Genomic DNA, 25,837 nt, shown 5'->3' on the forward strand with positions numbered 1-25,837 from the left:
TCTTAGAGGCTGAGGTCATTTGTCTTACATGTGTGGGTGATCTGCAACTGGCACAACTCTGTTTATGCGTATTCCTGTGTCCTCTGAGGGAGAGCGCTATGAGATGACGTCATATTCATAAGGTTTATAGACCAAATGGAAAGTATATGAAGTTCGCGTAGATCTCTCATTAGACTTATTCTGAATCCTGCACAATCCTTTCATTCTTTCAGGGGAAAGCCTGTTGAGAAGTGCCCTCTGAGCGGCGCCTGCTACCTTCCACAGTTCAAGGGTGAGACGTGTCGCGTCACCCAGGTCACCGAGATCGGCAAGGACACCATCGGCCTCCGAATCAGCCCCCTACAGTTCCGATAGAACCCAACATTCCCAGAAAGCTAACCACTGCTGAATTTCATAAAATTAATCAATCAGTCGCCCAGGGGGTGCTCCACAATGAGTTAAGTGATGCATCAGTGCTATCATGCACAAGATATTTGATGCGTAATACCCGTAGTAAACTAGCAGGACTATTTATTACATTGCTTCCATGACATTTGCCCCTGCGACAATTGCTTCTGCGGAAAATGCACTGGCAAAATTCTTCAGGAAACGGTTCATTGTTACTACATAACGCTATATCAGCAATAACCTTTAGACATCAACTAGGTTCTACATTTGCACATTTTCTTATTCTTGAAGTTACCTTGTAAATGAAATATTTGCAAGTCCTCTTTAACAGCGCTTTGTATGCTCTGGAAAAGAGTACAGAAATCTAAAGATTATTATATTTAGTACTGGGTGTGGCTACCGTGAATGTTTTGCGTTGTCACCTGCGGAAAGCTATCTAGAATTGCAGAATTTTTGATGGAAAAGTTGAATTTTTTTTCTTCATCAAGAAACACAAGCATATCACATCTAGAATCACTTGTAATATGCCCCTGTGTGTATCAGACCATTTGCAAAATATCGAGATAAGGTAGGATATTTTTTTGCTACTCTTTGACAACAAGACAATTTTAAATTTCTCTCACATTTCAACTACTACTGTCATCGTTGAAACATTCCATTTAATGTTGCAAGATGTGTTCATTACTAACAATGCAACATCCAGTCTGATGGATGGTATGGCATTGGAGTCATTATAATAGTTTTGGTTGGTCTTGAGTCTGCTTTGCTAATATTATGGTGGAATTACATTGGAAGCTCACCAGATATGTCTAACTCATTTCCTACTCGAACCAAGTGATCCCATACAAAGCCTACATGTATATGAATTGTAGAGTTCAGTTGTCATAGGGTTAAAGCGAAGCAGAATACGGTTGTCGCTACATATTACTATTATCAATATGTATACACAAATTTAGCAGTGTTTGAGAGAATTGCCCTGTATGGTTACAGCACAACACTGAATAATGATCATTTGATTTATTTATTAGAAAATTTAGTTACAATACGAAAGTGTTTTTTTTTTTCATTGTCTGGGGTTAGTATTGCTTTGCTAACAATACAGTGTTTCCTATAAATTGAAATCATGTAATGTACAAATGAAATTTCTTATATTGGTGATTACTTAAATGTAGGACATACTGATGTGTATGTTTAGCCTATTCTGTGACAAGACTTTATTATTGATTTTTGAATGCTTGTTATGAACAACATTATTAAATATGAAAGTTTATGCGAAATATTGAATATTTCCTTTATAGCAGTTTATTTTGTATCTGTGTAGCAAAGTAGGCATTTGATTACTAAAAATCATGACCTCGACTGTAGATAGATAAGAATAGGCATCCTTTGATTAGGTGCGTGGGGTGTTGTGGTCAAGCAGACCTGCCGACCTCTGGGAATGAAAAACTGTATTCTGTGTAAAAAAAAAAAAATGGATTTTACCCGCCAAAACTGTATATCATAATAAAATGCTTGGCGCACTCGCTCATTGTGGCGCTCAAGCTGCATGCAAGCTAAAATGTGCACTGCTCTTGCAGATTGCAAAAAAAAAAATTGAAACATGTGTATATCTCACTCCGGTTTTTTACAAATTGATTGAAAAAAAAACAAGTTACCTAAAATTACATTGATCTAATAGCCATATTTGTGTACGTTTTTTGAAATAGAGACATATAGAGATGATTTTTCTCAATAAATTATGAATTTGTTAAAAAAAAAAAATTAAAAAAAAACATTTTGTAAAGAACAAACGTACTGCCGTATTTTGGTTGCATAAACGTACTAAATACGCCAAAAACGTACTGGTTGGCAGGTCTGGTCTAGTGGTTATGACTTTCCTTTATCAATCTGAGGGATGTGGGTTTGATTCCTAGCCATAGAGTGTTTTCCTTCGACATTTACCTGATGATGCTGCTCTCAACCCAGGTATGGTGAATGTGAACTCTATAGGAAGGGTAATAATAATATTATTGAAGTGTCAAGTATATATACATGTAGTAATTGCACAATATACACTTAAAATTATTATATAGGGTCAGTCATAGATTAGAGTCCTGTGCATGTGAAGTCTCGTGTACTATTGTTAAAAGAGGTGGTCCAGGCTGAAAATATATCTTAATACACAGAGTGGAATCCACTGAGCAAAACGCTGAAAATTTCATCAAAATCGGATAACAAATAATAAAGTTATTGAAGTTTAAGGTTCAGCAATATTTTGTGAAAACATTCGTCATGAATATTCATTAGGCGAGCTGATGATGTCACATCTCCACTTTCCGTTTTCTTATGTTATTACATAAAATCATGTTTTCATTATTTCGTGTGTGAATATGTCTCCCTTATAATGAAATAAGTTGCAGCAATAAATATCTCATGCACTTAATTAGTTGTCAATCCAATTTTTCTAGTTCTTGGAGGGAAAAAATTGAATAAACCTAATTTCATATAATAAAATACAAAAGAACAAGTGGAGACGTGACATCATCAGCCCACCTAATGAATATTCATGACGACTGTTTTTACAAAATATTACTAAACTTTACAATTCAATAACTTTGCTATTTGTTGTCCGATTTTGATGGAATTTCAGCATTTTTTTCAGTGAATTCTACTCTATTTATTAAACTATAAATACTTTCAGCCTGGACGACCCCTTTAAGAGGTCTCTGTAGACTCTTATGATAATAGTCAGTTCTTGTATAGCGCATTACACATACGAATAACATCTCTATGCGCTGCCAAAGGACTTGGATATTGTTACCCTGGCTGTAGCTCAAGCAGCTTTTACATGCTCAGCATTTCAAGGAATAAATTCCTGCCAGGTACCAATTCACCTCACCTGGGTGAGTGCAGCACAATGTGTACTAATTTTCTTGATGAAGGAAACTACGTCATGGCTGGGTTTTAACCCGTGACCCTCTGTTTTATGGTCCGGAGACTAATCCACTAGGCCACAACACTCTACTTCCTCTTCACACGATGTGACTGAATGTGGCATCACATACCAGGAAAGATCTAGGCTCCATAACACAGAGGTTTGCAATGAACTGGAAATATGAAAGAACCGCACTGATTGGTTCCTGGTCAGTATTTTAAATAGAGTGCAGGTGCAACGATGGTCTGGATTGGTCACTTGTATTTTGTGATTGATTGCGAACATTTGTGTTACAGAGCCCTGATCATTGAAAATTTGTCTCGATTCTCAGCACAACTAAATCCATTCAGAATCTCCAAAGCACATAACAGGAAAAAACAAATCTGATTACAAAGATTATCAATATCCATTGTTTTGTAATACAGAGGAGACATGAGACAAATCAACGTCAGCCGAGCTTGCAGAACAGACAATTCGATATCACAATTTCATTTCATTTGATTTATTTCACATTAAAAATATAACAATATAACTCATAATCAAATCACCAAATCTACAAGCAAATGGTCTACAACTCAGAGTTCAATAGGTCTATTACATGGGTTAAACCTTTTTGGTCTTCTAAGGACTAGGTCAGCTATCAAGTTGGTCTAATTGCCATTTGGTCTACGGTTAACTTGATCTAATTGTTCCATGACAAATGCTCTGGCGACAATTGCTTTGCTGTGAATTCCATGCTCTACTGGAATTGCCAACTTCAACTCTAGATTTAACACTATACCCTATCTAAAACCCCACATAAAACCCTATCGCAAACCTAACCCTGTATATCAGACGAAATGAAGCCTGGAGCAATTATCCCAGGAACAGATGTAGTGTCACTGATCTGATACCCCATTATTGTTTCTCATTTATTATAATAAATATGACTCGGATGGTCTCATTTTCTCATTCTCTACTAATTACTTTTCATTTTGTCAAATGAAAATTTGGTTCATAAGCAGAATCATCAAGCAGACTTAGAGTCGCACTTATATACTGAGTTGCATACGGTATGAAAGGCTTGACCGCATTGGTCAGATTGTGCCATCAGGACGTGCACTATACTGCGTATCTACATCAATAAGATCGCGCATTGCATATCATGTACGTGTCGTTTAATTCAGTTCAATTAATTCATTTCAACTTTCAATTTGTTATGTATATATATACATATATTTAAATACAATGAAGATTCAGATAACATAACATAATCACATTACATTCAAGTAAACAGGGGGGTGTTTCACAAACATTTAACTATGACTTAGTCGCACTTAAATACTGAGTTGCGTACGGTATGAAAGGCTTGACCGCATTGGCCAGATTGTGCCATCAGGACGCGCACTATACTGCGTATCTACATGTATCAATAAGATCGCGCGTTGCATATCGTGTGTACGCGGCGGCAAGTGCGAATTAAGTCATACTTAAATCTTTGTAAAACACACCCCTGTATTGATTCAATTAGTATATATGTACATGTCCAAGTCAGGGCCTTCAAGGCTATGAATTAGAACCCTATATTCAAGCTAATGGTTAGAATGGTGAACTAGTGGGGGGATTGGTTTGTAGTATTGGAGGAGTGGTCTCCTTTTAGAAAGATATTATCCTGCACACAGATTTAATGTACTGGAAGACAATCATAACCTGTCGTAGTCATTGTTTTGACTTGTGAAAGATATCCCTGAAGAAATTAATACATATACTACCTGTATGTACAGTATACATTTTTCAAGTGACATTTACATAAACGATGAAATACTAATCACATACGGTGGAGATTGAATCAAAATTTGACGTCCACATCTGAGTTAATGTTTACAAATGATATACAACATATTACATTAATGACAAAATATATACAGCTAATTAATTTTTCACAATATTGACATCACCGAAATATGACTAACTATTGTTGTTGTCATCACCGATATTTCCAAAAAGCAGAGGTGAAAACATCAGATCACCGAATTCTTTCCACAAACAATATCCTTGCTAGTTTCCTGCGATTCTCTTCTTTCCTCTTGGGCTTTCTTTCCCCCTCTCATACTCCCTTCACTCTGATGTTCCCCACCCCCTGCCCCCCCCTCTCTCTCCCCCTTTAGAAGAATGGTATTTTTTGCCCAAATATAAAACTTGCATAATAAAGAAACAATGCCTATTTTAATCCAGTATGTGCATGGTCATTTACAATTCCATAATATTATGTTGCACTCATGTGTTCTAATTTTGAGGAAATTTTCAATGTTGAGCTTTTGTGATTTCATACAACATCCATTTTTTTTAAATTGAAAAGAACCTTTGTTGGTGCAAACTTTCCCTTTAACCCTAAATAGACTGGGCTATTTCGACGCCTAAGAAGATGGGGGGGGGGCTGATTCAGCCCCCCCTTATGATCTCGGCCGTCGATTGCTCGTTCGCGACGAAAATTGGCACACGCATTACCCATGGCATTACCTACAAAACTATAACATCAACTTCTGCAAAAAATCTCATGACTCATTAATTATGCTAATTTATGCGTAAAATCATAAGTTTGCTCTAATTAATAAAATAATGTCCCTGAAATGCTAATTTTTGTTTCACATCCTCTAGATAGGCATCTGATCAAATTAATAAAAAAAAATTTTAACATCACACTTATTTTCTTATGTATTCTATTGTTTTCTAAATTTCTTATGTATTTCGTTGTTTTTCAACTTTTTGTTTTTTATTGTTTTTTCAATGGAACTTGTCGGGAACTTTATTTTGACCATAAAAAAGAAAAAAATTAATTGATTTCAAGCAGTAAAAGGAAAAATAATGATACATTTATGAATTTTGGCTAGAAAGACTATTTGCTTTGGATTTGTACACAAATTAATGTTTTTGAGTAATTTTGGGTCTGCATGCACTTACAAAAAGTTGCGGAACCGCGTACCCGGGGTCACAATTTTGGTCTCAAAAGTTACGCGAGACTTAAAAGTAAAAAGTCAGCGAGCGACGCGGTCAAAAAATTTTGCGCGGTGGATTTATCGCGAAAAAATGTCGAGGGGGGGCTAAATCAGCCCCCCCAGTCTCTTTAAGGTTAAGTTTCCATACTTCTCAATACTGCTATAATAACGATTTATTGTGCTGTTATAAAACCACGGACTGCACGCCATATAATCGGAACCACACCGGATGCTAGCATTCCGAATCCCACAGCCGCTAAGATTGCTAGAACCAAGAATATGAGGAAGAACACTGCACTCCAGGAATATCCATCGGCTAGACAACTGAAGAAGAAGAAGGGGGGGCGAAGGAGGTAAAAAAGATGAGGATTAAAGGCATGAAAGCCCCCAATGGGATCTTGTGCATTGATTACCAACATTTCACAAAATGTATTGCTATGCACTATTATTAGTTTATTATCCATGTATGTTTCTCTCATTTCAGTCACCCATCCATTCAAGAGCTAATTAATTAATCCCGTTTATAAAATAATTAGTTATTGGATTAATCAATTACATGACTCGGTTATTTTATTCATTTATTCAATAATTGATTCCTTAATAATTTTATTCATAATTCATTCAAGTATTTGGATCATTGGAGGTATTTCATTCTGATTTCATACTATTATCGAAAAAGAAATTAATTTTGCTCACTTTTTTTTGTCAAGTCATAGAGCTATAGCTCTATGGACAAATAAACAATTCATAGGCCTAATGACAAAGGATTATCACAAAAAATGAAAAATATTCACATATTCATTTTTCGTTTTTATATCTAATGCCTTTATTTTCATCTGTGTTATGGTTTGATTATTTGTCATTATTGGGGAGGGGGAGGAGGAGCTTATGCTGTTTTTCCTATTATAGATTTATTCTAGATCTGCCCCAAAAACATGAATACAAATCAATCTTACTCTCGTGTAACTTCAGAGAAGAACTGCAGCACTTGTCGATGACCAGCTCTCATTGCTGCTCGACACTCTTCGGCCATGCTTAGAATTTGAGGTCCGTATTGCTGGCTGAAATTAGTCCTCATCTGACGTAGATCCCGGCGAGTTCTGCAAAAGTCGGAGTCAAGCCAGATCAGGAAAAAAACTGCAAACTACGAATTGCTAGGGGCCGCACAATGATACTTGGGTGTGTGGGAGGGAGGGGGAGGCAAGACTACATGTAGCTTGTCTTGTTCCCATTAAAGCCACATGTCCCTATAAAACAAATTCACAGGTAGCTCCCCAAGGGAACAATTGAAGTATTGATGTTGAACTTAACTGTCCAAATGATATCCAACTAGACCTATTAGGGCCATGCATACGACCCAATAGCCAGTAAGAATATGACACCAAGCAAATCATAAATTACCAACTGAAACCTATTTCAACCCATTGGTTCAAATTAAAAATCAATTGAACACATTTTTAGAATTACTATTTTTGGGGATGGCATTTGCCCCTGCCCTTTTGCCCCAATATTGCACACTCAATCCAGTACCCTCCCATGTCTAATGTTGTGTATTAAAACTCGGGGCCTATGCTCATGACAAGGGCAAGATTAGCAGGCTAGAATACTAACAAAATCATGCACTTTAACTGATGTACATTTTTCTCATTCATCCAGTCGTGTTCAATATATGATAAATTGAATCAAAGAATTTTAAATCAGCTCACTGAAGCGACGTTTCGCCAGTTATCAATTGACTTCTTTGGGCGACATGCACTAGCCACATTAAGTCACATTACTCCATCCCCACCCCTCACCAAGAACCATCCATGTTTCTTATTCACTAGAATACTACATACTTTTTGTGCATAAAACATTAAACTCAATTTGCAATCGAGTTTATTTGCAGCTATATATTTGGTAATTAACAATAGTTTCTTTCTATGTAAAAAACATGCTCTGAATATCAAGCTTACCTTTCAGATAGTACAGGGGGTCTGGAAACAACCCTGGCAGTCCCAGGACCATTTTGTAGAAGATCCCCAGCTACTTCATGGAAGACCGTTTCAAAGTCCTCTTCGTTCTGGACGGGTCGTCGAAGCTTGACATCTTCGTTACTGGGTCTGGCAGAACGTGAGAAAGACATGTTGGAGTATGAATCTGCTTTGATGAGTGCTGTTTCTGGAATAATAAGAACAAACAATGGTATGAGACTGGTGATGATTGGATTTAAACAATTAGTATAATGTTGAGAACTATACAGTTGTACTTGAATCGACATATATTTTCCTCAATATTATCATTTCGGGAACTAAGAGGGAAGTGGGAAACAAACTTCATCATTATCATCATCATCATCATCATCATCATCATCACCACCATCACCCCACTATCATCAACTATCATCTCATCATCACCACCACCACCATCACCACCATCACTGTTATCATCATCATCATCACCATCACCACCACCATCATCACCATCACTATCATCATCATCATCATCATCATCATCACCACCACCATCACCATCACCACCATCACCATCATCACCATCACTATCACCACCACCATCACCATCATCTTTCATCATCATCACCACCATCACCATCATCACCATCACTGTTATCATCATCATCACCATCACCACCATCATCACCATCACTATCATCATCATCATCATCATCATCATCACCATCACTATCACCACCACCATCACCATCATCACCATCACTATCATCATCATCATCATCATCATCACCATCACCACCATCATCATCACCATCACTATCATCACCATCATCACCATCACTATCACCACCACCATCACCATCACTATCATCATCATCATCATCATCATCACTATCATCATCATCATCACCATCACCACCATCATCATCACCATCACTATCATCACCATTATCACCATCACTATCACCACCACCATCACCATCATCACCACCACCATCACCATCATCACCATCACTATCACCACCACCATCATTACCATCACTATCACCACCATCACCATCATCATCATCACCATCACCACCATTACCATTATGATTGATAATGCTATTTCATTCCCTTAGTATGTTATTATTCTGATTATCATTTATTTTATTATTATGATATCATATAATTATTATCATTATTTCTATTACATTCATTATTTTATTATCATTTGGATAATATCTGTCATTATCATGATTATTATTGTATTTTCATTATCATGATATCCTCACTTTTATAATGTTATAGGCCTACTATCTGTATCATCGGCCCTTTTCCCTTGTTATCTATGTGAGCATATCATAGTGACACCAATATTGAACACATTGGTCTCGAAAAGCATCCTAAACAAGTATTTTCCATATTTGAAAATGCATTCCCAAGAACAAGTATTGGGGTGTGAAACCCTACCCTTAACAAGTATTTGAAACAATTAAAGTCAATTGTGTATTTTAATTTTAATTATCCATAGGCTATTAATTTAACAATCATAACAAAAGCACAATCAGAAGACTACGCAGATTAGACACATCATTAGTCAGCAGGTCTAGTCCTGGATTTGCTCTTGACATAAATACAAACAAACGATAATACTATGACTCGGCTTTGCCTTTAGGACTCGACATTTATCCGCTCTTCAGACCACAAGTCACAACAGCGGAAATATATTAGACAAATATACTAACGTATACTTACGGAATCAGTGTTAATTTCTTGCAGTCCTAATCGTTCACGTCCTGCTACGTTGCCTGGTGTATATTAAGGTCAAGATATATAGTGTCAACTGAATTCTGAATCACATTCCCAACTCAGTCTGACAACACAGGACTGCCGCGGCTAGTATTCATGAGATCATGGATGAAGACCGTTATGGGATATCCAGATCTGTTTTGGTTAAATGGCAACCACAACTGATATGATATGATACTACTCTGCGTAATGGATGCATAAGATAGAAGCTGGGGATCTTATTCCAGAGCTGGGGAATTCCTTGTGGGTATTCCCTAAGCCTTCTCTGTGTATAGTCTTAATTTATAAACCTGTTTTAAGTATCAAGGTGATGGCTGTTCCAGGGATACAGAACCACCGCTACAGGCTCGAAGATGTGTCATGGATCTATCATCTTAAAGTCTGTTGTAAAGACTAGGAGTACATCTTTCTGTATCTGTTAATAATATTGAAAAAAAAAACACCCAGAATGTTACTTGCTTGACGAGTCTTTGCTCGTAGACTACTATTTGTGTTCACAAATGCGATAAGGTCCGAGGTCTCTGCATGACGTCATCTCTGTTTATTACGATGGGGGGCTTCCCCTTACAGTGACGTAATAGGAAAAAACCCAACTTACCTGGATCATTACACTCCAAGCCATGTGGGATTTTTTTTTCGGACCTCGGTGCCCTTGGTGTTTTCCTTTTTTTAAACTGTCACATAGATATGATACAGCAGGCCAGCACGTAAGGAAAATAAAATAGTCGTAGATGCATGTTTATTTTAAAGGCCGAAAAGAATGATATGATTTGAACAGATGAATTAGATATAAACAAACTGAAAATTTCATCAAAATCGGACAAGGAGTAGTAAGACAATGTCATATTGACAAGACGAATTCTTTATTCTTTCAAACTTGTTTCTTCATTCTTGTACATTTTCTCCTTTTTCCAAGTACGAATAATGATGATGATAATAATAATGATAAAAATAATGATGATAATGATAACAATAAAAATAATAACAATAATGATAATAATAACAATGATAATAATAATAATCATGATGATAATAAAATAATATCAACAGTAATAATAATGGTAATAAAAAATAATAATATGACAGCAACAAATATGAATAATCGAAATGGATAATTACTCTATGCACCATATGCACGCAGTGGCGTACCTACGGGGGGGGGGGGCATGGGGATACGTGCTCCCCAAGATGCCCCCTGAAAAAGAAATTGGCGGAGAAAAAAAGTGGGGAGGGTGAAGAAAGAAAAAAAGGAGGGGAAAGAAAGAAGAAAAAAAGAAGAGGAAAATAAGAGGAGTGAATAAAACAAACGGTGAGGGGAATCGGGCTTCGCGCTCGCATTGCCTGTTCAATGAGATTCAAATTTTGCTCAATATAGGCTGATATGGAGCTTAAAATATCAAGTTTATAGTCGATAAACAAAATATATTTTGAGCTTTCATTATTTTTTTTTAATTACAAATTTATTTTTCCTAGTGCTCTGTAAATTTTAGGGTCTAAATATTAACATTTTCAGTTCACACTGGACGGTCACATTATTTGATTTGCCAAGTTCCTATTGTCTTCGTGTATTCCATGAAGTTTTCAAAATATCCCTCTTTAGATAATTATGATTGTCAAAACGTAGGCCTATCAGCTCACCCATGCATCCTATTCACAATTACCAAATGCTTAAGATGTCAAATTTTCAAGCCTTAATAATCATGATAATCAACAAATTACACACTCTCATTAAGCATATTAGATTATTAAATAAGAAAATTTCATTTTCATGAATTCCTAATAACTAAATTGGCCCTTTTTCAGGATGGAATATCGACAAGATTCATCTCGCGCTTAGGAATGATAGGGAGATAGTCATCATTTTTCATTATGATGACAAAACGTCCTTAGAATGTCCCGGTACTAGGTAAAAATATATTTTTTTTTAGCTAGCGCTTCGCACTGGCATCATTAATAAAGTGTGATCCACATCCACTCAACAAGTCCTACACAGTAGATGAAATAGTGCTTAAATTGACCCTTTTGGAGATCGGAATATATTTTTTTCCAGCTCGCGCTTCGAGTTGGCACTGTTGATCGTCTTGAGCAAAAAATGTATACAGAATGTCCAGATTCTAGGTCTAAATCTAAACAGGCGCACGCATGTTTATTGATATAGGCAGCTTGTTCTTTATTTAAAAGCGCTTAAATTATCCAGTTTCAGATCAGAATATCAATAAGTTTTTTTGCTCGCGCTTCACGCTCGCATTTATTAATGTAGAAAGATACCCAATTACCCTTTCTTTTCATGATTTACAAAACATGAATAGAGTGTCTCGTTTATGGGTCTAAAATCTAGGATAGCAGTCAAGAAAGGGGAGTAAAGACAAGAGAAGATATGAGAAGAGAAGAGAAGAAAAGAGAAAATAAAAGAAGAGACATGGTAAGAGATATAGAAGAGAATGAGAGAAGAAGAAGAAGATATGAGTAAAGAAAAAATGACGGAGAGAGAGAAAAAGAAGCAGGCAGAGTGATTATGCAGATAATGCAGTATAGGCCTATATGCTTTCAAAGTCCACATGATATGGTAATTAACATCATTATAAGGAGCTGTGGATCTATAAAGCGGAGTCACGTCATAGAGATATGAATAACAATTATTCCTAATAAGGCATTTTGTAGAGAACCAATTATAGAATGCCCCAAGCATTGACTTACATGCCCCAACAAACGGACCAGGCCATCAGAAAATAGGTCTTGATCCAAAGACTATTTTTTTTCAGGTTGAACTCCATTGTTCAGTTCGACAAACATAATAAAAAATATTTTCAGTCGCCTATTGTCATACTCAGTTGATATATACTCGTGTATATTCTCGCTGTACACTGTATGTAATACTGCGTTCGAAATCGACGTCGAAAATGGAGTTGAATGTACTTGGAACCACGATGTCGTTGACTTCGTTCCTAGTCCTGATCACAATCGTTGCCTTCATTTTATTCTTGCTGTAAGTATAGCGTTCTAATTAACTTTGTTTGAGATTTATTATTAAACTGACCATAAAGTGAAACGAGTTTGATATTCTCTACTTAGTCATGCTGATCATTTCTTCACATTTCATTGAATTGCCGTATAAATTAGGACAATACATAATTCAAATCGAGATCATTGGCGTGATGGATAATGTTGAGGCGGGGGGGGGGGGGGGCAATCTTCAGGAAGCTCTTTTCCTCAGAATAAATACACGTACGCACAACAAAAACTGTGGTGTTAACCGGTTTAATCTCTAGGGAAAAATTTACACACCTCAGGGTGTGGTCCTCTATTAACACCAATTGGTGTCAGTTTTAACACAGCAGTTTTTACAGTGCACGTTCAAGATCTATCATTTTAATGCTCTTGCCTTTTTATCTTTCGCTTCCTCTTTTCCTTCCCCATTTCCTCATTTCTTTTCAGTCATTAAAACAAATAAAATAAGAAGGCGATATGGAGTTGTCGTTTTCAATATAGGTATTGTAAGACCAATTGCCATATTATGTTACAAAAAGTAGCGTAAGGAGCCCAACATTTTGAGGGGGCGTATCGGGCAAACTTAATATGAAGTTTCGAGTGAGCGAAGCGAGCGAGTAAAAATCTAGACTTTTTCTTACGAAGATCCAATTTTGTGATAGAATTCGACATAATGTTAAGAAAATGACATAATTCATATTTTACCCTTTTATATTTCATTTGAAAAAAATGAAAAAAACTGGGGTGGGGTTGGGCGTGGGGAGTGCTTGCCCCAAGACCCCCCATCTTTACGCCACTGATTACGAATGATTTTCATGTTGATTATTGTGCAGTGAACAAATGTTCATTGCTATAAATAAAACTTATCAGTACGATGACAACTTCATATTTCGTACAGGGATAAACTAGCTCTTATATCATATCAAGTTTCATGATTGAGTCATTATTTGATCTATCTGCTGTCTCATACCAATGGTGAATATGATTTAAGAAATCAATTGTAATGCATGAGCGCAAGCTGTTCTGACTTATTCCATCGCCTTATTTGGACACACACGTCTGTGTTGTTTCTTGTTTACCGAGCAGAGCAAAGGGCAAATAGAAATAAGAACGAATGAATAGGCGAACAAAATCCTGCCGGTGACTGAAAAAAGAGCTATGTGTCATGACTTGTTGCGAATCAACTTGAATACCCCCCTCCACCTCGGTTTACCCTAGACGGGAGCCACACCTTTCCCACTCCCCACCCCTCCCTCGAATGCAAACATACGGTAATGGACCCATTTCATTGCACGAATATTCGGCCTAATTTCTTGTATGAGAGTTCGAGTGTTGTGTCACAGTGATAAAACAAACAATGAACAAGCACATCACTACGAGTAAAAATGGTGATGATTATATCAGTGATGATTATGATAATATCAAAATTATATATAACTAATTCCATCTTGCATTTTTAGTCAATACAATCTATAATAACGATGATAAAAGGTAATGATGATGCCGATAATGATAATATAGGCCTATGATGATTTAATGGTAGTTATGCTACTACTATATTACCAATGCTGCTGCTATATACTTCTACTACTACTACTACTACTACTACTACTACTACTACTACTACTACTACTACTACTACTACTACTACTACTACTACTACTGCTACTGCTACTACTACTACTACTACTACTACTACTACTACTACTACTACTACTACTACTACTACTACTATTCAACTACATATGTATTAGTATTACTACTACTACTACTATACTACTACTACTACTACTACTACTACTACTACTACTACTACTACTACTACTACTACTACTACTACTACTACTACTACTACTACTACTACTACTACTACTACTACTACTACTACTACTACTACTTATGATGATGATGAAAATGATAATAACATCAGAATTTTTAGCCCATGCAACATCCAGAGTACGCAATGACTAGAGTAGATGAAAAGGGGGGGGGGGGGGTGTTATCCCCTAGGAAAGGAATAATAGGAAAATAATGTATTTCAGTATTTTTTATATGCAGCTACGACTACTGGGCACACACCTACTGGAAGCGTAGAGGAATCCCATACGAGCCACCTTCTCCCATCATGGCAAATGCAAAAGTATTTACTGACGTGAGTATATAGGCCATGTTATTATATCATGTTCATAGTGATATTAGGCCTATGTGTAAGAGTTGATGGTATGCTCACACAAATTACTATGTGGACGAATCAATTCAAAGTGTTTAATTTGAGCAATTTTACATTGCAAAGATTCATATTGCTTTTCACTTTGTTCCACACTATGAACACACTGTAAACATAGTGCAAACGTATAAGGTATACACTGAGAACACACATTGAACACACTGGACCGCACGGTGAACACACTGGGACCGCACTGGGAACACACAGTAAACACACAATGAACACACTGCGAAAACACTACCAACACACTGTGAAAAACTGTAAAACACACTATAAACACACTGCCGACACACTGCGAACATAATGCAAACAGACATTGAATACACTGGGAACATGCACACATTGAATGCACTGAGAGCAGACAATGAACACGCTGCGAAAACACTACCAACACACTGTGAAAAACTGTAAAACACACTATAAACACACTGCCGACACACTGCGAACATAATGCAAACAGACATTGAATACACTGGGAACATGCACACATTGAATGCACTGAGAGCAGACAATGAACACACTGCGAAAACACTACCAACACACTGTGAAAAACGTAAAACACACTATGAACACACTGTAAACACACTTGGAACACACTGATCCAATTAGCAACTAACAGTGAAACTTGACTACATTCTATTTCCGTTTGGCCATCTGGAGCATTATCATGTCAGAAGCATCAACTGCACTCGGCTATCAATGAAAAGTATATAACGTAGTAAACATATAGGCCTATGAGCATGATGGTTATGACGTCATGAATGTGTATATTTTAATTAACACCCATAACATATGTATTTTCCCCTTAAACAGGGCGTTGTTCAGGCGTTCACAGACATGGAGAAAAGGCATGGACGAGTGTATGGGTAAGAACATTGATATTTTTTTACCAAGTGTGGTCCAGTGGTTACAGCATTGGACTCATGATCGCAAGGTTGTGAGGTCGAATCCCCACTCTGCCATTGTCTCCACTTTGATAATAAGGCCCACGAGTAGTATCTGTCGTCTATGAGGTCAGCCACAATGACTGATTAACCTAGACATAAAATGTTTCCTAGGTTATTGGTTATCTACCACTTTTGCGTTTACCGGCAAAAGCCTGTCCTGCCGAATTCAAATGGGAGTTACCATGAGTTAGTTAAATAGTTAGATGTTGTATGTAAAAAAAAATGTTTGGCCTATAGGGCCTGTATGCAATGTGATCTCTGAAATCCCCCCTCACAAAAAAGAGAGTTAAAGTTATATCAAAGAGGTTGAACTAACCCCCCGAAGTTACATGACAGATGTAGTCCTTTATATTCAACGCAACGTATTTTTATACTCAACATCACTATATTGTTATCTTTATTATTACTTTTCATTTTCTTAAATTTCTTGTTATCCCACAGTTTATTCTCTTTTCGCACCCCGGTCATCGTCATTGGAGATCCTGAGATGCTGCGATTTATCACTGTGAAGAACTTTAATAACTTTCACAGTAGACCAGTAAGTTCCCAAACTATTTAATAAAACATACACACTTAAAATCACCGGAGAGCTTTAAAATGCATTCTTATTTTTGTTTATTATTCCCTCTTCTCGTTTCCTTCTTTCTCTTTTACCTTTTTTGTAATAATTACATGTTATTTTTTGTGTATAATAGGTCACGATAATTTATCCCGTTTTGAATCGTTTCACATTCTCTTAACTTTAGTTTCTACAAATAGGAGCCTATTTTTTTTCAAGCTTTGCTTTGATATAGTATTGCCATACAAGTTTGTTATATCTAATCTTTTAATGTTTTGTATTAATGATATTGATGCAAAAATGGAACAAATAGATTGAATTGAATTATATTCCTTTAATTGAATTGGAATTATTTGAACGTCGTTGGCATCTACGAATATTCTGTTCAAAGCAATTACAAACAATACAAAACATCAAAAAAGAATTTATTATCAGAGTCCGTCTTGAGAATCGACAACATCTTCCTACAAAGAAAATGAGAAAGTGATATAGATGAAACGCAAGGGTGGGAAGAAACAAGGGGTAATCAGTAGAACCTACAGTGAAATCCCAGGCAAAGGAGAGGCTTGTCATCCCTTAAATTATGTGAGAAAAGAAGTAAAAAGTGACCATTCAGAATTCATTAAAATTAAGGAATACATTTCACACGGGGGGGGGGGGGCGTGGATAGTTACCTCATGTCGTCATAATACTGTAGAAAAAGGGAGATTTATTGATACATAAGAAAAAGGGGATTCATTGATTCATAATAAATTATGGAATTTAAGCGAGGATTTCCATTAAATGTGTTCAATCATTATCCATCAGGAAATTCCACAAGCTAATAACGAGGATGTAAGTAGTATGGTGTCCATATTGGAAGGCCAGAGATGGAGGGACGTGAGGAACATTCTGACACCAACATTCAGCGCAGCTAAGATGAAACAGGTGAGATATCAAGACTTGGTAAATTGTTCATTATCTGAACACCCTTCTTCTACTCTCTGATTGGTCTCAGAACACATGATCTAATCCTACTTTTAACCAATTCGTTTACTAAATGACTGGCCAACCAGTTGGTCTTATTTCCAGTCGGCCTAGTATGGCTTACTCATTATAAATAATCTTATCAACTTGATGTAGCAAAACTTAATTTATATGATGAGATGAACTGTTAACGAATCATTTACCGAGCTGGTGTTAACTTAATACCGGTATTGTGCAGTGCATGTTTTCTTTGTTTGTTTATATTACTTTACACCGTGTACTATCTCAGTGTCTGTTGCACTGTGTACTACATTACCAAGCATAGGCGGATCCAGGGGGGGCGAGGGGCCCGGGCCCCCCTATTGGCGGAGCAAAAAAAAGAAAAAAGGGAAAAAAAAGGAAAAAAGAAAAGGAAGGAAAATGAGAAAAGAAGAAAGGCAAACATAAGAGGAGTAACATGATTGAATAAAATGACATGAGGGAAAGATTTTGAAAATAATTTTTTGAAAAATCTATTTGTTAGGATATAAAATTTTCGCTCGCGCTTCGCGCTCTTATTGTCTTTTAGGGGATTTGCATATCTTGCTCAATATGGAGCTTGAAATATCAAACTTTGAAGTCAATATACAAAACATATTTCAGCTGGGAAATTGAACTTTCATTATTTTGTTTGATTTACAAATTGATTTTAAAAAAGTGCTCTGTAAAAATGTCTGAATATTATCATTTTTTTCTTGCGCGTCGCGCTCGCAAAATTTGATTTGTCAGATACCTATAATTTTCCTGTATTCCATAAAGTTCTCAAAAAGTTCCCTATTCAGGTCAGATTGTCAAAACGTATCAGCTAGCGCTGCACGCTAGCATTTTGATTAGTGAGTTATGTATATCCCAATATTAATTCTAAATCAAACTACTTTGATGACAGTTTATCAAAAATTTCGGCTCGCGATTTCCGCTCGCATTGATAGATATCGTGCATTTTATGCATAATTACAAAAGTGCTTTAAATGTCCAGTTTTCAGGCCATAATATTAACAGATTTCGCGCTCTCATGCTTAGGAAGAGAAATAGGAAGATAGTCATCATTTTCTTAAAATTCCCTTATAGAATGTCCCGGTCCTATGTAAAAACTCAAAGTAATAATAATAAAATACATCAGCTCTTTTTTAACTGTCATCCATCACGATTCACAATTTTCCCACAAATTGTTTGCAATACAGAGCTTAAATTGACCCTTTGTTAGATCGGAATATCATATGTTTTTAGCTCGCGCTTTGCGCTCGCTTTATTGATTTTCATGATAAGAAAGGTACTTAGAATACCCAAATTCTAGGTCGAAATCTAAAGCACACGTTAATTCAGATACGCAGATTGTTCTCTATTTAAATCATTATCCAGTTTCAGATCACAATATCAAAAAGTGTCTGCTCGCGGATAAATAACTTATCCTTTTCATGATTTACAAAACATGAATAGAGTGTCCAGAATTTTTCCGCTCGCGCTTCGTGCTCGCATCAATAAAGTTTAGTTTATATACTTAGAGTCCTTCCAAGATTACAAAAAGTGCTTAGCATTTCCATTATTCAGGTAAAAAGGTCAAAATTTTTCAGCTCGCGCTTCGCGCTCGCAATATTTGAATGTTGAAATATGTAACGTCTTCATGGCTAAATGCAAGCAGTCCATAACAGGTACAATTTCGAGCAGTTCAAAACGTATACAAAAACTTTCTGCTCGCGCTCTGCGCTCGCATATTAATGTAATGAAGTTCCCCACTTACTCATCCTTTTCAGGATTTACAAAACTAATTGAATAGAGTGTCTTGTTCGGTAAGTTTAAATCTCGAATTTTTTTGCTCACGCTTCGTGCTTGCATGTTTAATTATATACCTATTCTGTTAAACAAAAAGTGCTAAGAATTTTCATTCCTTAGGTAAAAATGTCAAAAACTTTCGGCTCACGCTTCGCGCTCGCATTATTTGATTTTTAAAAATGTGGAACGTCTTCATGGCTAATTGCAAGCAAGTATTTAACAGAACCTTTTCCATCACTTCATTTCTGCTCACTCTTTACGTTCGTAGTAATTATTAACTTGCATACACATCTTTTTTTTCAGGAAGACAAACATTTCCCAGAATGTTCAAAATTTTAGGAAAAAGTACATAAGATTTCCAAAAATCATATTCGAGCGGCCGATCAGGGAAATATGGCTGAAAAAATTCCGGGCCCCCCATTGGCGAAGGCTGGATCCGCCCCTGCCAAGCGCGTGCCACTGACTTACTTGACTGATTTTATGTGCATAGGACGGTGTGTCCCTTCGCTCTCCTACGTTTTATCCTTTTCCATTTAGTTCTACCCTGGGCTAGGTCCTCAGCATCCAGTAGAGGAGACCCACACATGAACATAAATGTGTAATTTGACATTCAAACCTTTATTCTCGTATTTTTTTTTCTTGATTCCTAGATGTCAAGTCTCATAAACGCCAATGCTGATTTCTTGGTAAAACACATCGGCAACCAACAGGAAGAAAAGGGATGCATCGAATGTCAACAGTGAGTTTTCATAATCCAACTATACACAGTAAACAAAAATATACCACGCTGTTTACTATATGAACCTTGCAGTAATTGTTTAAACAGTTTCAATATCTAATTTTCAATAAATTAAACATGATTGGTTAAACAAATACTGTAAGGTTCATATAGTACACAGCGTTGTATAAAATCTTAAACAGCGTTTTTACTGTGTAAAATCGTCGAAAATATTGCAGAAATGGCATTCTTAGTAAATTTCGGTTTGATTGAATTCTGAAATACATTAGGATATATATAACGTACATGTACATGTTAATGTCATGTACTAATTCATTTTCAGGAACGCCTAACATGCATGTACATTATTTCTCTTCCAAGACTAAAATGTTCTTCAAATCTGAATTATGAAGATGACCCATGTCCAATACTGTGAATTGACAATAACAAATTTGAGCGTGAAACAAATGGGAACAGGGAGGTTGGCATGGTTGTGGAGGGGGTAATTATTATGTGTCTTCATGAGATGAATTTATTTTATTTCTTGCAGACTTTTTGGATCTTTCGTCATGGACACTGTTGGAAGCTGCGCATTTGGTCTTGACATCGACTCACAGTCAGACCCTGATAACCCATTTGTGAAACACGCGAAAAGAGCCTTCACATTTGACTTCAAGAACCCACTCTTTATTATAGGAGGTATAATGTTCCCACTTATGTGAAAGTACTTTAACTTGTTAACTTATCTAAAGAAGTAAATCTCTTGTAAAATTTCAGAGTTCGAAAATCCGAAGACAACATATACCGTAGGTTAGCACTTTGACCAGTAGTGGCGCGGACACTGTATCCGATCGTGCAATATTTATAAAACAACAAGAACAACAATAACAAAACAAAAACAGCTGATCATATGAATAGCAATGGTGATAAATCACTCTCCCGCCTGGCACTAAATTGTTTTTAATTGGGAAAATCAATTACCATACGTTCTGCTATCCCCTGCATCTTGTTTATGCGCCACTCGATCAGATATTGCTATTTTCTGGTCCCCTTTTACCAAAGACATAATTTGCTTCTTAGGTCATTCATTGTCTCATGTGTAATCTTTGTTGATAAACTGATAAGGTTCCAACTACAACGTCACCTTCAGAACGGTTATTTTTTCCTTTTTTACGTTGTAAGGTCTTATTCCTCCTCTGGGAAGACTGATGGCCCGTTTCAGGATCGCAACTTTGATCCCTGTCGATGTGCTCGACTTTTTCAAGGACATTAACAAGAAGGTTGTCAGCATTAGGAGACAGGCAACGTCTGATGCAAAGTCTAAGGTATACCCTTGCCTTTTAAAAAAAACCTGTTTGATGATGATGGTGATGGGAGAACAGGCTATCATGGCCGAACACTGAGTTGAGTTAGTCTATGATATGATTGTGACGGTTACGATGACGACAAGGAGAATGATGAAGGAGTTGTCGATGATGAAGGTACTGATGAATATGATGTTGATTATGGTGATCGTGATGACGTGACGAATCCTCTATTGTATCGATTATGCTGATGGCAAATGATGTTGACATCTATAATTACAATATTGGCAATGAAATTTTGGGTGATGCAAGAAATATACATACAATTTCGAATACTAGCGATACCCTTTCATCAAACTCAAATTTGTTGTTGATTTTCGATCAACTAACTTTTTTGCAACGCAAAAAGTACTCATGATATAGGGAAATACTTTTTTAGAATACAATTATATTGTTTTCTACTGTGATGATTAGTTCATTTTGTTATTTATCTATTTGTTATACCTGTGATGAGCCGGTACATCTTTATGTACATTTAAATTGAAATGTTAAATTGCATTTTGTGTTGTTTTTATCAGCCTATTTTGATTGGCCTGTAAAATAATGAAGAAATGAAATGAATGAATCTTTTCTTTTCACGATTCAAAACACAGAGGGTAGATTTCCTGCAGCTGTTACTTGATGCCCAGAAGGAAAACAAAGACGACAAAGCTAGCACCCTTGTAGAGGAAGACGAGGATGACATTCACGCTGATTTAGATAAGCATCACGATGTCCAGTATCACACCAACAACAGTCTAGGCAAGAGGGCGCCACTCACTGATCAGGAAGTGTTTGCACAGGTAATGGTGGTAATCGAAGGGGGGGGGGGCTTAAATCTTTCACTGGCAAAATTAAAACCATTTTGTTTTGCTCTTTGTATTTACGTTTTTCCAGACCCCTCAACTCTCAAATCCTCCCCTTCTCAGTTTCTTCCTTTGCCTGTCTCTTTCTTCCCAATAAAGGCATATTTTCGCATTGGTTATTCTTCTATGCTCTTCCTCTTTTTTAACAACTGAAAAAAGGTAACAATGTATGAGCTCTGATATATTGACTCTATCTGGGCGTAAGGTACCGTCATAACTCCTTACTACTGGACGAAGCAGGCATTGTATCGGGAGACAGGAAGTGCAAGCAAGAATCGGAACAGCACCTTGCCAGAGAGGTTCCATGACATTTGCTCCGCTCTAAATTCCCCACACTAATCGAAGGACCAAATTCAGCTCTTGGTTTAACACTATACACTATACGTGGAGCGTTGTGGCCCAGTGGATTAGTCTCCGGACTTTGAAACAGGGGGTTGGGGGTTCGAATCCCAGCCATGGCGTAATTTCCTTCAGCAAGAAATTTGTCCACATTGTGCTGCACTCAACCCAGGTGAGGTGAATGGGTACCTGGCAGGAATTTATTCCTTGAAATGCGTGTGCGCTGTAATCATAGTAATTACGGCAGCCAAGCTACAGCTGGGGTAATAATATCTAAGTCCTTTGGAAGCTCATAGAGATATTATTCATAATTGTGATATGCGCTATACAAGAACCATGAGAACTGTTTATTATTATTATACACTACTCTAAACCTAACTCTAAACCTAACACACAATTATATTGCGACCTTAACACTTACCCTAACCCTAACCCTACATCTTACACGAAATTAAGACTGGAGCAATTGTCGCACGAGCAAATGTGTTACCGCCAGGGATGCCACAAAACGACCCTGTACATTTAAATTCGATGTCATGCAATTTATATGACATACACGTTTTGTCACATTTACAGATGCTAATTTTCTTCACCGCTGGTGCCGAGACAACCACCACTCTCCTGGGGTACATCTTCTACGCCTTGTCAACGAATCCCGACATCCAGGAGAAACTTATCCGAGAGGTTGATGAAGTGACGCCCTCACGCGACAGTGTCGGGTATAAGTCAATTGCAACCATGCCTTACCTGGATCAAGTAGTCTGTGAAACGCTCCGGCTTTTTCCACCCGCTGCTATGTGAGTTTGGTCTATTTTATGCAACCCTTTGTAGAATCTATAAGTTTAGATGATATGCTGATTGTGCTTCCTGTAATTCCTTTAAAATGATAAAGGATGCCTTTTTTTTACCTTGTCAACCAAACGTTTTTGTTTTCCGCCATTACCACAGTTCGAACCGGATGTGCCACGAGACATTTGAGCATAACGGTTTCAAGATTGAGAAGGGTACCCAGGTCTTCATACCAATTTACAATATGCATCGCGATCCCGAGTACTGGCCAGATCCAGAGAAGTTTGATCCCGAAAGGTAATATCATTATTTGGAAAGGTCGTGTTCTAGTGGTTATGTTTCTCACTTTGTAATCAGGGGATCGTGGGTTCCAAGCCAACTGATGAGTAATACGATGAGCATGTGATACCTGATGTCCAATCAGATCACTATGAACCAAATGGACATTTATTATTGACCATGTTGTCCACTTGACTTGAGAATTTCCAAAAGACCAATAGTTTTGAAAATATGAAAGCTTGCTCCTCAAATAAATATTTTCACAGGTTGATGTGAGTACAATGAGACGATTAAAGATGTTTTTTTTTAATATTTGAATGTTTAATCATTTACACATAAGGATCGAGTAGGACCCACCAATATGGCATGCCTAGATCAGAATTCTGTAGCTTATATAAACATATTTAGAAATGATTTATCTCCATTATGTTTGCTTTCTTGAGAGCTATGTACAAACTTTTTCGCAAATTAAGTAAAAAATGCAAAGTTTAAAGTTACATTTTCTTATTATTGTATTCCCTCGCATTACCACAGATTCACCAAAGAGGCCCGAGCCAAGCAGCATCCATTCGCTTGGCAACCATTCGGTGCTGGTCCTCGTAATTGTATCGGTATGCGTTTTGCTCTCATGGAAAGCAAGATGGCGGTTGTGCGGGTGCTTCAGAACTTCCGGTTCGAGACCTGCGCACAGACGGAAGTAAGTAATTACGAATACACAACCACTTTCCCAATAACTATGATATAGAGGCCCGTATTATGAACTCGAGTTTGAACTGGTTTAAAGTTGTGGTTTAACTATGGAGAGCCAATTGAAGCACAAATTCCTAACAGTACACATTCAATTTATAAACTGATATGACACCGAAATTGTTTGTAATTGTCTGGGAATGATAACAGAAGTATTATTATTCATTATGAAAGCAAAAGGAAACAAAATAGTAAACATAAGAAATATACAATACAAACAGAATTTTTGATTTTTTGGATCCCCATAATTTTAGCACAGAGTTAGACCATGTCTAAGTTAAACCTATCTTCAGAATACGGGCCAAAGTGTCACCGTGAAAGATATAATTGGGGGAAACGGCGCACCATACACAACATCTCTGTGTCCTTTTTTATTATTAGAAATTCTGTCCATTGTTTTTTTTTTTCAAAATCATCATACCACTTACACATAATTTTTCCTCTGCAGTTTTTTCCGACATTTTGAAATATGACCTAAAACTGAAATTTCTGGGAATAGGATGAATATTTTCTTAATTTTGACGAAGCCGAGTCAAAGATTAGAGGAGAGATGACTTAGTTTTTCATTTTCGAACTAAATATCGGGTCATAATTATTTACAAACTTCTCGGTAATAATAATGTTAATTAATAAGTGTTATCACACTATTGGAACCTGTAATTTCCAGTCAGCGTATCGGAACGTCCTGGGGCTACGTAGTTGCAGAAAGAGATGCCTTTGATCAAAACTTAAAACAAAAATCAGACGCAAGTCCCAAATACATGCATTTAATTAGTTGAAAATCAACTTTTGTTTGATTTGTTGAGTTATTTCATTTGATCGCAACTCTTTCTGCAACGGATCCCTGATCAGACAAAAAATGTTATTTTGTTGTTGTTGTTCTTTTTTTTTGGTGGGGTGTCCTCTCTGACATTCAATTTATGACTTCAATTCAAAAAATCGTTTCGGAATCGCTTTCATTCAATTACCATCCTTTTTTTTAAACAAAAAAATGCTCTTAAGTTTTCATTTATTTTCATCATAATTATTTTTATCTAGATTCCTCCGAAGTACGGCATGTCTGGCTTCCTTACCCCACCAAACGGAGTCACTCTCAAAGCTGTACCCAGGGCAGACAAAACTGTCTAAACGAGATTTCGATCAACCTCTACAATCTAATTATTCTACGATGTTTCACAAAGATTGTAAGTGTGACTTAAACTCGCAAATAAAAGAGATGAAAAGAAAAAAAAATCATGTGC

The 25,837-nt window shown here is 36.8% G+C and overlaps 3 protein-coding genes across 4 annotated transcripts in view; 2 read left to right on the forward strand and 1 right to left on the reverse strand.

The window, feature by feature from the left end:
- LOC121420436 (coatomer subunit alpha-like) overlaps nt 1-1,652 on the forward strand; it is a 38,019-nt gene extending 36,367 nt beyond the window's left edge. Inside the window, exon 26 of the mRNA XM_041615071.1 lies at nt 213-1,652. Coding sequence (XP_041471005.1) covers nt 213-354 — 142 coding nt within the window. The 3' untranslated portion in view covers nt 355-1,652. The remainder of the gene's footprint in view (nt 1-212) is intronic.
- Nucleotides 1,653-5,434: 3,782 nt separating this feature from the next.
- LOC121420438 lies at nt 5,435-10,243 on the reverse strand. Of its 2 annotated transcripts, none has more exons than XM_041615073.1 (5): nt 9,966-10,243; nt 8,232-8,436; nt 7,233-7,376; nt 6,411-6,600; nt 5,435-5,665 (listed from the first exon to the last, which is right to left on the reverse strand). In XM_041615073.1, exons 2-4 carry the CDS (start codon nt 8,399-8,401, stop codon nt 6,450-6,452), a joined length of 465 nt encoding a protein of 154 aa, XP_041471007.1. In that variant the 5' UTR covers nt 8,402-8,436; nt 9,966-10,243; the 3' UTR covers nt 5,435-5,665; nt 6,411-6,449. The 2 variants fall into 2 exon arrangements, with proteins under 2 accessions (XP_041471007.1, XP_041471006.1); XM_041615072.1 differs by having other exon boundaries at nt 5,436-5,669; nt 6,415-6,600.
- A 2,569-nt stretch (nt 10,244-12,812) lies between these two features.
- On the forward strand, nt 12,813-25,813 carry LOC121420439 (cytochrome P450 3A4-like). The gene is made up of 13 exons (XM_041615074.1): nt 12,813-13,005; nt 15,066-15,159; nt 16,048-16,100; nt 16,623-16,719; nt 17,548-17,667; nt 20,166-20,254; nt 20,784-20,932; nt 21,416-21,558; nt 22,191-22,379; nt 23,358-23,578; nt 23,730-23,867; nt 24,384-24,546; nt 25,635-25,813. Exons 1-13 carry the CDS (start codon nt 12,920-12,922, stop codon nt 25,722-25,724), a joined length of 1,632 nt encoding a protein of 543 aa, XP_041471008.1. The 5' UTR covers nt 12,813-12,919; the 3' UTR covers nt 25,725-25,813.
- Nucleotides 25,814-25,837: the final 24 nt, after the last annotated feature.

Source organism: Lytechinus variegatus, chromosome 8 (assembly GCF_018143015.1).
Source record: "Lytechinus variegatus isolate NC3 chromosome 8, Lvar_3.0, whole genome shotgun sequence".
NCBI classification, from domain to species: domain Eukaryota; kingdom Metazoa; phylum Echinodermata; class Echinoidea; order Temnopleuroida; family Toxopneustidae; genus Lytechinus; species Lytechinus variegatus.